The sequence below is a fragment of the Hippichthys cyanospilos genome, chromosome 19, assembly GCF_059441005.1.
Source record: "Hippichthys cyanospilos isolate Australia breed blue-spotted pipefish chromosome 19, RoL_Hcya_1.0, whole genome shotgun sequence".
Lineage (NCBI taxonomy): Eukaryota > Metazoa > Chordata > Actinopteri > Syngnathiformes > Syngnathidae > Hippichthys > Hippichthys cyanospilos.
The window spans coordinates 14,310,905-14,323,868 of NC_142387.1; the positions used below are offsets into that span (position 1 = coordinate 14,310,905).

Sequence of the window (12,964 nt, forward strand, 5' to 3'; positions counted from 1 at the left end):
GGAATCAAAGCTATTAGCTTGTTAGCATGAGTCAAGGTTGCTCATTGGATAAAAGTATTCTCGCAGTCATTCAGAACGGTCCCAAAAACTCGAAGATACCTTGGATTGGTGTAATGCGAATCACCGGCACTACCAAACGCCTCAAAACGAGGACTACCGTATTTTCCGCACTATAAGGCGCACCTTATTAAGCCTTAATTTTTTTCAAAAGCTGATGGTGCGCCTTATAATCCGGCGCGCCTTATATATGGATCAATATTGAGATTGGGATTCGTAGACGGGGAAGGAACCGATAAAGTAAGCTTTACCTGTTTTTTTTGTGTGTTCACAGTTGAACAAGGATGCTCATATTGACATTGAGTTATGCTATTATGAGTTATTATTTGACTTATTATTGTTATTACTTTGAGTATTACTATATTGTCATAGAAAACGTTTTCAAATATGTCATTAATTTAGGGTGCGCCTTATAATCCTGTGCGCCTTATAATGCGGAAAATATGGTAGTATGTCCAGGGTGCTCTATTGGAGTACTGTAGTAATCCATTATTTCAATTACTAAAGTAATCCATGAATTGCGTTATTAGGTGCACTTGAATTCTTTTCAGGAAATTTTACTTTGCACTATACATACACATATATACACTATACTAAATACAGTAGACAGTGCACGAAATATTGATTTACTTAAGTACTCAATAGGTAATACCTCAAGTAATACATTATTTGGGGCAAAAGTAACAAAAGCAATTAATTCCTTTAATGCTTGATTACTTAAGTATTTTAAAAAGTAAAAAGTAATTACCTAAAGTAATGAATTAGAGGAGTACTTAATTACTTCAAGTAAATGATAACTTTATTACGAAACTACAAACAGCCAAACACTTGGAAAAAAAAATTGAAAAATGGAAAAAAAAATGTATGTATTCTTTAAAAATCAAAAGCCATAAAAATATGCATTCAAGTGATGCGATTCCTGTTGTGCGAATGAGGTCACCCTTGGAAATGTCCAAAAAGTTCAGTGCAGTGTGACTATCGGGTGACGCGCCAACGCTTCGGACACGGGAAGACAAAAGGTCGCTCATTTGAATAAAAGTCAATCAGGCACTTTTCCAGCAAAAGGGCAAAGCGCCATCTCCTTCCCACTTGTTTGCACCTTGGCTTAACGCTCGCCAAGAAAAAAAAAAAAAACGTCCCGGCTTTTATTGATGGCGCTTCCCGCCTCCGCCGAGATTTATTAGGAATCTAAACTTCCAGTGAGGAGTCATAAGGGAGAAAGTGGAGCACCTTTTCCGCCACGCCCCATTAAATGCGCTTTACTTTTAAACGCTTTGGAATTTTGCCGTAATACGCTCCGATACCCTGGCTGTCCCGTCTGACAAATTTGTGTTTACAGCGGGCGGCCGGCTAAAAAGCTGCGTTTCCGAAAGACGCTTGACCTCCATCCCGCCGAGGACGCGGCCGGTCTGACGATCATCTTGTTTCCCGGCGAGCGGCGTGGCTAACGCGCTGACGCCACTGAGGAGATAGTTGATGATCTTTTAATGAGATGGATATTTGATAGAGCTGCTGGAAATGTCGTCACCTTTACAGTGACGGGGCGTGAAACCAGATAATATGCTCGGGAACAGCTACCGGATTGCGACTGGAAAAAAGGTACAAAGCGATACCTTGTAGTTGGATTGACCTTGCTTTACCGTGTCCCAATTTAAGACATTTTGACAGAGGCTTATTCAGAGATTTATTCGGAGTTACACCCTGTCTACACCCAGAAGAGGATTCTGGGATGCGTTTCAAGTAAGCAATGAATGTAGACCAAATCTGCATTTTTTTTTCTCTGATTGGCTCTTGGCGAGGATATGCAAGATAGAAGTTTTTTAATTCCCTAATTAAAGGCTTTTTTTTATTATTTCAACCTTAGCAATACATTGTTTCACCTGTAATGTACGTGATTGGTGAAATTTAGACATATGTTAATGAAACCGTCTTCTATAGCACCAAACAACAGCCACCATTTCATGGTCATATAAAGCATGATAATACCACCCAGTGGACATGATTGTTAATTGCGTTTTTTGTTGTTTTTTTTTTGCGGTTTTGCGGTTATTTTATTTTATTTTTCTTACCAAAAGAAGAACTCTTTGGGCCATAGCGGTGAAAGTTGCGATTTCAGTGATGCTCATAAAGGAATCCGCTCCTGGTTAAGAGGCCACTAACTGGATGATAAATGTCGCTGGGTGAACAGCTCAAATCAAAGCTAATGACGACCATTCGTCTGTTCCGTCGGAAAAAAGCCTGCTATGTTTTTCCTGCTTAATGGACTTTCTCCTCCAATGTCCATCCTCATATTTCCACGGCGATATGATCGCCTTTGGTACCGCTTACATGAGCGTCCGTCTTGTCCGCACGGTGACATTCTTGTCCCATGTCGGCGTAAGAAAAAAGAAAAAATGGGCCACGTCGCTTAATCAAGTGTGATATGAGAAAAGGCATCGGGCCGATCAATAACGATCGCTCCTGTCGTGTGTGTGGCCGGCGTGATAAGACGACAGCAGTCAGGTGGATGCTTGACCTCTGTGGCTATATTGTCAACAAACATGCTAACTTGTGCAAACATCTGGCGTCGCACTGCGCTAATGCAGAAAAAGTCGAATAATCGAGACAAACGCTAAAAAAAAATGGCCAACCAAGAGGAGGGTGAGAAATGAACATTCATAACGAAAGCTCCAAAAAGTTCCATTTCCATAACAGCCTTTTAAAGTTTTTAGTCCCGGGTTGGTTTTGACCCAGTCACCAGTCATCAACACAAACTAGAGACGCAATTCCACATCTTTGCTCGGCAATGAGCTAACGAATCGTGGGCTACATGTCTTATCCGTCAATCTTTTCAAATTTGTGCCCTCGCTTATACACACACAACACGCAGATAGCATGTCGACTTTTCATACGAGACTCGGTTTAGTCCGCGCGCTGCCGTTAGCCTCGCGGCGGAGGCGCGACGCCGCTACAGATAGCGAGGTGTCATCCGCCGAGAAATGGCCCGCGCGCTGATATTGATCAGCTATAATAACCTCGCCGCACCGTTTCTGACGCCTGAGCTTTTTTTCCGCCGCTTTACTGTACTTCCATGCTAGCGCGTAGCCGCCTCTCTGCCGCTCGCTAACGCGGAGAGATAAACAAACAAGGGTTTCAGGTGTGGCTTTATCTTAATCGATTAATTCGCGGGAGTTAATTGGATCTGCGGCATGAAATAACATGATGTATTGCAATGTCTGACAAGGTTATTAGCATGTATAGCGTATAAACATGCTTGCTATTCACAACGGGTTAGCAAGGAGTGCCCAAAGTGTATGGTAAAATTCTGTAAATTGAACATGCTCTTTCTCCCTCTAAAAATGTTTTGCTGAAAACTCAAAGACTTTAGTAATATTTCAAATTTTAGCTTTACTGTTAAAATGGGATTTCTTAAAGAATATTTGGTTTTGAAGAAATCCACGGGGAGTGTGCATGTGCTAGCATCCATGCCATTTTAGGGCTTTTGCTTTGTCATATAGTTATTGTCTGGTTTATAAATAGTGTACATACAGTATGAGAAGTGTTATTTTTGAAAAAAAGTTGTATTTATCTTGTATAATGCACTTATTGTACCTTTTAGCAATAGCTAGCATTAGCATTTTATCATCCGTTTGTGCCAATAGTGATCGAAACCATGAAAAATTTTTATGTACCCGCTAACTATAGCAGTTTTAGATATAAATTAAAGATACACTTTTATGTATTTATTCATTGACAACATATAGTTTTTGGAAATGATTGGGGGAAAATAATTCCATATTTAGATTTTTAGAAACAGCATAAAAAAAAAAAAAAAAAAAACTTGAAAGTTCCTAACAGTCGAGTTGAATGAATGAGCGAGCGTAAATAAATAAAATAAATAAACAAATAACCTCGGGCGATGAGCCCACACGCCATTTCACGGACTATCACCTTATGGTATACAGCGTATATTACTGCATATACTATAACATATTTCCAAACATTCTCACGCCGTCACCAAAAGTTTTGATTCCACAGCGCCCCCTTTGGGGTAAAGCATCCGCAAGCAGAGCTCATGTGGAAGTAAAACCCGATTGGTCAGGCTCGGTGGGCCCATTCCCAGGCTCGGGGCGCGCATTCCTTGGAGGTGCGCCGTATAATCCCGGCTGCAGAAATCCAATTACAGCATTTGCTACACGGGCTGCTTACATTCTGCGCCCAAATCAGTCAAATTAATCAATATGCAACCTTTGTGCATAGCAGATGAGAGGCGCCGCTCGGTGCACATCGCGGCGCAATACTACTGTATCTCCCCCGGCCGGGAACTCTCTGCAAGACTCCGATTAATATGGAGATCACGCTGAGAATTCATATTCCTGGAGCGTGGAAAGTACTGTGAGAATGAGGTGGACCCAACCACATTTTTACATAGCACGTGTATTGCAGAAAATGCGCTTCTTAATTGCAAGTAGAAAATAGTTGTTTTTTTTTTTAATACATTGCTTCCTTCCCCCCAGAAAATGCATAGAAATCAGTGTTGTTAGGAATTATTGACCTACCAAAGGCCTTGATAAATTGATCTAAATGATTCCAACTTTGGGGACAAACATACAGATGTTTTTTTCCATAAAAAAGCAAAAAACGGCTTATAACATTTCAAATACACAGCAAAAAAAAACATGACAAACTGGATAAATGTTGTTATCCGATGAAAAGATTCTAAGATTCTAGCAAATGTTTGATTACGTTTACAATGGGGACCATTGTAAGCATAAAACATTGTTTTTTTTTTTTATATAAATATACATACATGGTTACCTTAATCATTTAAACACAGCATTATTTTCAAGAAAAGAAGCGAGCAGACTGAACCAATGTCCGAGACCATCCTTGTTCACACACAGAATTATTACTAAAACGGAGAGGATCATGAACTTGAGTTCCGTCGCAAAGAGAAGGATAAAAAAACTTCGTGCCAAGGTGTTGGTGCGTTTTATACACAGTATCATAGAAAATACCAGAAAATTACCCCAAAATTAAGGTTGTATCCTATACACGGTTGCGTTTTATATTTGGGGAATTAAGGTAATAAGTTCACAATGTAAAGAGAGCTGCATTTTTAGAACAAATTGATGGAAAATACGCCAGCTGCATGCGCCATATGCACAGATCTACGCAACACACAGCTTAGTTTTGAAGTGTCGTCCGCATCATCGATAGTTGTTCGTCTCACCTTTGTCTGTTCTGACTCCAGGTTGTTGTCTCGTCACCATTCCTGTTTCCACTGCCCCTGTTGTCATGGTAACAAAAACCCATTGGCCCCGTAGAACAGTGGGCGTTTGAATGGCGTTTACCAAAACCTCTCCCTCGAAAAGGAGCCGTGTCAAAATGAGCTTGACATATTTAACGATTCAAAATTTATTTTAGAAATCTGCTCGTCAGTTTTAAAATTGAATGGCGGCAAGTGTTTGCCTTTTTTTGTCGTCGCAAAAGCAAAATTGCACATGGCGCCGAATCAGAAATGCAAATGGAAAAAAACGTGAAAAGAAACTGTGTCTCACCTCATTAGTTTTTACACAAAACACTCGCGTCTTATAATGAATAAGGGAAAATGCCATTAATTTAAACAATGAAAATCAAGTGTATCAAATGATTCATTAATTGGCACACGCAGCAGACACATGATCGAAAAAAAAAAAAAAACGATAATGATTTTCTTTTCACTATGCAGGGAACAAAAAAAGTCCATTTGCGTTTTAGCTACAATTTGTGCGGATTAGACAATAGATCAACGAGCACTGAGTGTGCACACCAGTGTGTGTATAAACTCCATGCGTATGATTGTCATCTTCAACCACATGATGTGCATGGTTTTCATGTCTTTTATATATATATATATATATATATATATATATACTGTATATACTGTATACTGTATATACTGTATACTGTATATACTGTATACTGTATATACTGTGTATATATATATATGTATATATATATATATATATATATATATATATATATATAGAGTCCGTCTGTAGGCTTCGCGAGGCGCCGCAAGCTAGGTCTCAAACAAAGTGCTTTCATGTAACGGTTAGCATCTGCGGCGGCCGAATCCACGTGGAGAAAAAGAAACAATAAGCGCGGACGGTAAACGAAGCAATAACAGCTTGGCAAATTTCAAAGTCTTCCCCACCCCGGCGGGGGCGCCTTACCAATCTGTTCGGCGCCCCTGCAACAAACACGGTGTATTATTAAAAACGTACAAACCCACGAGCACCCGAAGACGCTCTTAAAGTCGACGGCTGGCAGCCAAAGAATGCCCGCAGGAGACGGCAAACTTGAAGTCGGGGCAACAAAAACGGCGCATCTGTTGGATGATTGCTTTTCTTTGCGCGTCGTCGTACGGGAGTAGAAACATCACAAGAGCAGACCGCGCTAACGTCGTTAGCGGCTTCTTTATTTTAGGCCTTCATCTGCTCAGCCATTAAAGCCTCGAGAAAAACAAACACATGAAAAGATGGCGCCAACCTTCGCAACGCCAACCGTTTCAACAAAGTACGGTTCAAACATCACCAAGGTATTGAGCCGTTGTGATCTTGGCGGTATTCTTTCACACGGGTAAGCGTGATCATCACTGGAAAAATGTGATGAAATTATAAGCGATACTCCTTCAATCCCCGAGTGTCCGAGGATTTTTCACGAGCCTGGCCTTATTATCACGCAACTCGGGCGGACGTTGAAACATCGTCAAATATAAATCGATATTGACTTTCAACCCTTCAAAACATTTATTTCCAGTTTTGAATGGCAGTAAATGAGCCTGACATGGGCTAAATTTGACACGTAGCACTCAGAAGCAATGGCAGCGTGGAATATTGAAAATCGTCACGTTTTGACAGCCTATGCACTATTTTGGCCTCCTAGGGTATTCTTTTTTTGTATGCTTTTCCTTTGATATCACACATCAAAAATATGCCAAATTTCCCCCAGGGGTTAACGGAAATGTTTCATTTATTGATAGGTTAAAAATATTGTGATCCTTATTTTAACCTTGAACCTAAACTCAATTACTGACAAAAAAAATCGAAGCAGATCATTTTAACTAGTCTAATGAAAAAAAGTTTTGTTGTTTAGTGACCACCTGAAGAACCTTTCGTTTAACGTACATGAGAACTCCCCGTGTGGCTATAATGAGACAGCAATGACCGAAAACATAAACATTAACATTGTCTTATATTTGACTCCCTTCTTGTAGTTCCTCCCTTCATAGCCTCTTTCCCTTGTCTACTTTCTTACAGACCACTAGACTGCTCTGTTAAGACTTGTTTCTTTCAAGCATTTCAAGAGCTGCGAGCATCATAGTCTGCATAGTCTCCTTTACGCCTATCGCGCCAGCCTATATGGAGCACTCGCACGGGGTTGATTTATGCTAGGTACTGCTGTAATGGCGCCCGAGCCACTGGCAAACACTCGAAACAGCCGCCGTATGTCAATGTTAACGTAATTAAGTCATTTGTTACGGCAGAACAGCATTGCGTCGTTTGTTGTGTGCTCTAACAAGCCTGTATCCAGGGTAAGAAAAAATGCCTCAAGCATTTTTGAAACCCAGATCCTTAAATTACCCGAGCACCCGTTTCAGCTCCCAGTGCCGATGCTTGTGTTAAAAAAAAAAGAAAAAAATAGTGAAAGTGCTGAACATTGTTACTTCTCACTACTGGAGTGTTTTGGGCTTGCTGAAAACAAATTTGTGAGTTGGGACCCGATGACCCCGAACAGGGTAAGCAGAGTAGAAAATGGATGTTCGGAAGTTGTTGCTTCTCTAGCGCTGATTCCGAGGGTGGCAATCATGTCTTTGCTGTCTTCGCCAATAATTTACTTGAAAGGTCAACGACTGAGTCTTTCACACAGACCTCGGGAGCTAATAAGAGGACATTGACTTGAGTAAACCTTCAGTTTGATGACTAATCTAAAGTAAATGCAACTTTGTTGCTTACAACAGGATGTATCTACAGCTTCCAGAAAGATGGAGTCAGAGGTTATCGCAGTCCGTTAGCTGTGAAGTACTTCCTTTTTATTGAGTCTCGGAGACGCTTCACACCAAAGCGTCGTACGTGAATAGAATCAGGTCTTAATTTCTGCAGCGAGCATGTATTATTTATGAGAAATTTATCCTCATTAGTCAAGGGAACATTCTGACAGCGCAATCATTTGCTTTTTCTCTTGACAGCGTCCGTACGGCTTTGAGTTTTTCTCCGCTGTCCCGGACGAGTCACACTTTGTGTCAGTTCCTTCCACCCGGCGTTCCCGCCGCGTCATTATCTGTGTCAGCGTTTGCGCTCAACCTGTCTTCCCTCGCCTTTTTTGTCTGGTAGCTGCACACTGACCTGGATCAGGGCGACAGCGCGGTCAAGTATACGCTCTCGGGCGAAGGGGCCGGCTCCATTTTCACCATCGACCAAACCACGGGGGACATCCACGCCTTACGGAGTCTGGACCGCGAGGAGAAGCCTTACTACACGCTGCGCGCGCAGGCCGTCGACCTCAACAGCAACAGACCCCTGGAGCCCGAGTCGGAGTTTGTCATCAAGGTGCAAGACATCAACGACAACGAGCCCAAGTTCTTGGAGGGGCCGTATCGGGCCACCGTTCCGGAGATGTCGCCCGTAGGTGAGTCACCACCGAACCGCCGTCTTTTTGCGGCGCGGAGTATCTAGAGACTTTAAAGTTAGCAAACAGAGGACACCAACATATGACTAACACTGGCAACAACAAAACTTGTCGTGGCGGGGTGACGTTGTTGAACAGGATGAACAGATGAACAAAATCTTTTGAACGGCTTTTCACTATAACCCATGGCTTTTGGAGAACGCTTCATCTAAGCACGTTACCACTATAGTTGTGAGTGTTTACCTATGGAGCAAGTGCAAAAAAAAAATAGTCACATGGAGGGACAGAGTAAAGAAGGAGGGGGAGAGGGGCGGAGCAGAGGCGCTCCAAGTAAATGAGGCAGGGCTATAGTACTCAAACCCAGACTCTGACTCGACGCTGACTCCTCTGACTCGTCTCAGACTCGTCCATTGGACTCACAATATATTGCGACATCTGTTTTATACAATAAAGTCACTAGGTGAAACGTCTACAAAGGGCACACTTCCAAAGCAGTGGAAAACTATAGGGGAAACGATGAAACTCTGATGTCACAAAGTTAAAAGAATTTCCACAAAAGCCTTCAGGAACGATGTCAAGGTGGGAGCAGGAGTCGGATTAGAGATGCTGTCGAATACATTTCAGGTTGTAGCTTTCAAAATGGATCATAATGCGTCATGTTCACAGAGGATGACAAAACAACAACAAAACAAAAAAAAAACACCTGATGCAGGGATTTGACGCAAAATGTTGTCAGCGAAGGACACAAAATAATTGCAAGCGAAAACGTTCATACCGGAGAGTAGCAAGTGACGAATGTTCATAATTAGTGCAGCGTCAATGCACCGCCTTCTGTTGATGAGCTATGAATGTCGCGTATATCATGATAGCTTTCATAATGAATCCGCAGTCAGCGCTCTCTGTTCAGAGTTTACCGAGTCCAATTTCCTTGTTGCTTTCTTTTTGTAACGCAAAGCCGGCGTTCACCTTGACGCCGGATGTGGAATCACGCTTGCGATTGTAGAAATCATCTCCAAGGTCACCAAAGCCCCGCGGAGGGCGGAATTGCAGGGGAGGCCGGTCGGAATAAATAATTCAGCTCATTTTCTTGTTCTGAAGGAAAACACGGCGACATCAGTCGCCTGAACCTTGGGAATATTCAAAAGTGCCTCCAGAAGTGCAGTTTCTACCTGTTGTCTTCTGCTGAGTTCGTCGGTACGGACCCGGAGTCGTCTTAGGCCTGTCGGAATTCTGCTGCCCCCGGGGCCGCCGGATCATCGGCGGCCGTCACGCAGACAAAGTCAATGCGGGCTAAACATGACATATTTGCGGAGTCAGCAGAAAAGTTGGGTGGATTTATTATGTTGCTGGAGTTCCCTAAAGTGATAACTAGACAAATGGGAATACTTTTACAAAGATGGACGTCATCTTCTCAGGACACGGTCACAAAACTGTAGCTGACTGACAGTTTTTGAAGTAGACTTTCTAAACAGCAGTTAAGGCTTTCAAGTTTGAACTTTTCAGGTGTGAAATTTCAAAATTACGGAACGTATCAAATGACTGTATTTTTGGAATATGCTCTAAGGCATACTTAAGGCAATCTTAAATATCAAAATGTTATATATAATGATGACATTTATTACATATGGATATCAAAAGAAGTTCTACTCATTTGCTGTCCTGTTCTTTCCCTTCATATGCAGTATAACTCGGTGCGCCTTATAACGCAGCGCATCCCACCCAAAAACTGAGAAATCATTGGAAAAGCTCTGACGTCCTCTGCTGAGGACACAAGGAGTAGGGTAGCTCCAATGAGTCAAAAGATGTAGACAAAATGAGAAGGCTCCATCTCAGGTGGATATGGTGTTCCACAGGGTTCAATTTTAGGGCCCCTGCTGAGCACACCAGGACTTAGTTGAAATGCTCCAATGAGTCAAAACATATTGACCACAAACAAACACACAGCAATAAGCGACCGAAGGTTTACTGTTTTTTTTTTTTTTTTTGTGTGTGTGTTTAAGCTGATTCTAAATGAAGGTAGATTTTAGGAAAGGTGAGTACGTATTTTCACTCCAGGGTTAGCGTTTCAAATTGGCCGAATTGACTAAGGCCTTGTTTTAATCTGGTTTAGGGTTTCAAAGACTTATTTGAAGACTGGTTTGGGGTTCTAAATTCCGGACTCATGTCAATGTCAGGGTTTGGGTTTCGAAGTTAAGTATGAAGAGTGGTTTGGGGTGTGAAGCACACACAGGCTTTTGTGAAGTGTGTTATCATCTGAAAAGGTTTTTTTTTTTTTTGGGGGGGCTTGTTGGACATACCCCGCGTCCTTTCCGCCTGATCGGATAAAAGCAACGATAAAGACCAAGAGGCAGCGGCGATGGCTCGGGTAGTCGCAGGTGAGCTTCAAGCACCTCGCTCGCCTTGCGGACCGACTCCTGACATTTGAGAGCGGGAGCGAGAGCGAGGCGGCTATTCAGGGCCGATCCCCAAGAGGGCGGATCAAGGTAACGCGCCGGAAGAGAGTTCGTCTCCGTCAGAATGGCAATGACGCCCTTCGAGCGGGAACAAATGTAAATAAATAAATAAGTAGGAAACGAGCGCTCAGTGTTTGATGCAAGTTTAGTACAGTACAGTTCGCCGCGGAAACAGGGCTCCTGATAACGAGATGATAGACAGGCAGCTAATTAGCTAGCTGAGAGTGATTATACCACAAACATGTCTGATGAATTTCTTTCCTTGCTCTCATCAACAAGATTTAATGATTTAATTGATTTATTTGCATGACACGCTCGACTGGAGATCGTAATAAAAAATAATTGGTCATAAAATGATCGCTCATTAAAACGTGTCGTTTATTTACGTTTTTTATATTATTATTAATATTATTTCACACAGGTAAATAATATATTAGGGCGAGAAAATGCAAAGATGTGGGAAACATTGCCTCCCGGTGGTAGGATGACAAAGTACTTGATTTGACTTGTAATAAAAGTGCTTGACTTTTTAATTGTTAATATCGGCGAGGATCAGCTTAAATAATCGTGGCCATCTCATCATATGCCCATCCGCGCATAATGATATGTTTTTGTCTGTGCTGTTGATTCCGCAAAAGTTTGCGAAATCACAGTAGCAATTTCCGCCTCATTGGGCCTGCTGGTACGCTCCGTTATAAAATGACAATCAGCTGAATGGCATACCTATATATTTAAAATAAAAGGCATACAAAGGCACGGCACGCAATCGGCGTGTCACTTTGACGTTAAGAGGCGGCCGGCGGTAGTTATTTCAGGCTCGGGTTGCCGCGGTAACACGGCAGCGCGCCGTGCTATTAGGCCCGTCCGTCAGTGGTGGCAGGGGCGGGGGCGGCCTGTCAGAGTGGACCGCCGCTTCCACCCTAATTGTCACTAAAGTCTCATCCAGTGATGTTTAAATGAGGAAGCCGCCCACGAGGAGTCGCCATGTGATGGTCTTTCTTTTTTTTTTTTTAAATACCTATACTAAACTTTTAACTTCACCTAATAGCGAGTCTGCTATTTGTCTGCTTAATTGTACCGGTTAATCCGGTAAATTGATGATATTAGTTTGACATTATGGAGTAGGTAAACGTACCATAGATGAAATCTTGGACTTTCCTTCCACCCTGAAGTATAGCGATGCGCGAAAATGCTCTTTTATTGGAAGATAATGTCACATTCGCAGTACCGACACTCAGATTCACCCCAAGACTCAATCATACGCTCTCGAGTACCATATCAAAATATGCCGTCATCCCAATGAATCAAAAGATTGTGCCAAAATTTTAAACGTGTTTTTCTCAAATATATAAATTGTTACTTTTTAATTTATTTATATTATATATTTATCTTTAAATATATATGTTTTGAACTATACATTTTGAACTATAAACCTTATAAACCTCAACTTTTTTCTCATGAGTTGAGCCTCGTGGCTTATAGTCCATATGCATGTGATTGTGTGTGTGTGTGTGTGTGTATATATATATATATATATATATATATATATATATATATATATATATATATATATATATATATAATAGATCGATATTTCTGTAAGTGAAGTAGAGTACCCATTTGGTACAGTGCATAATGTTGCTGGTTCCCCCTCGTGGCTCGGGACTCTCCGTGGCCTCCGGCGGACACGTTCTATTTAAAGACGTGCAAACACGGAAACCGCTGAGGACTCTGGACGTCCTCTGCTCGCGTTAGGGTCTCCTCACAATGGCGTCTTTTTTTGGGTCCTTAATCTGCCTCCC

At 41.9% G+C, this 12,964-nt stretch overlaps 1 protein-coding gene across 1 annotated transcript in view; it reads left to right on the forward strand.

The window, feature by feature from the left end:
* LOC148408044 (cadherin-12-like) overlaps positions 1 to 12,964 on the forward strand; it is a 95,163-nt gene that overhangs the window by 35,466 nt on the left and 46,733 nt on the right. Inside the window, exon 3 of the mRNA XM_088402033.1 lies at positions 8,415 to 8,709. Within this exon, the coding sequence (XP_088258159.1) occupies positions 8,415 to 8,709 (295 nt within the window). The remainder of the gene's footprint in view (positions 1 to 8,414; positions 8,710 to 12,964) is intronic.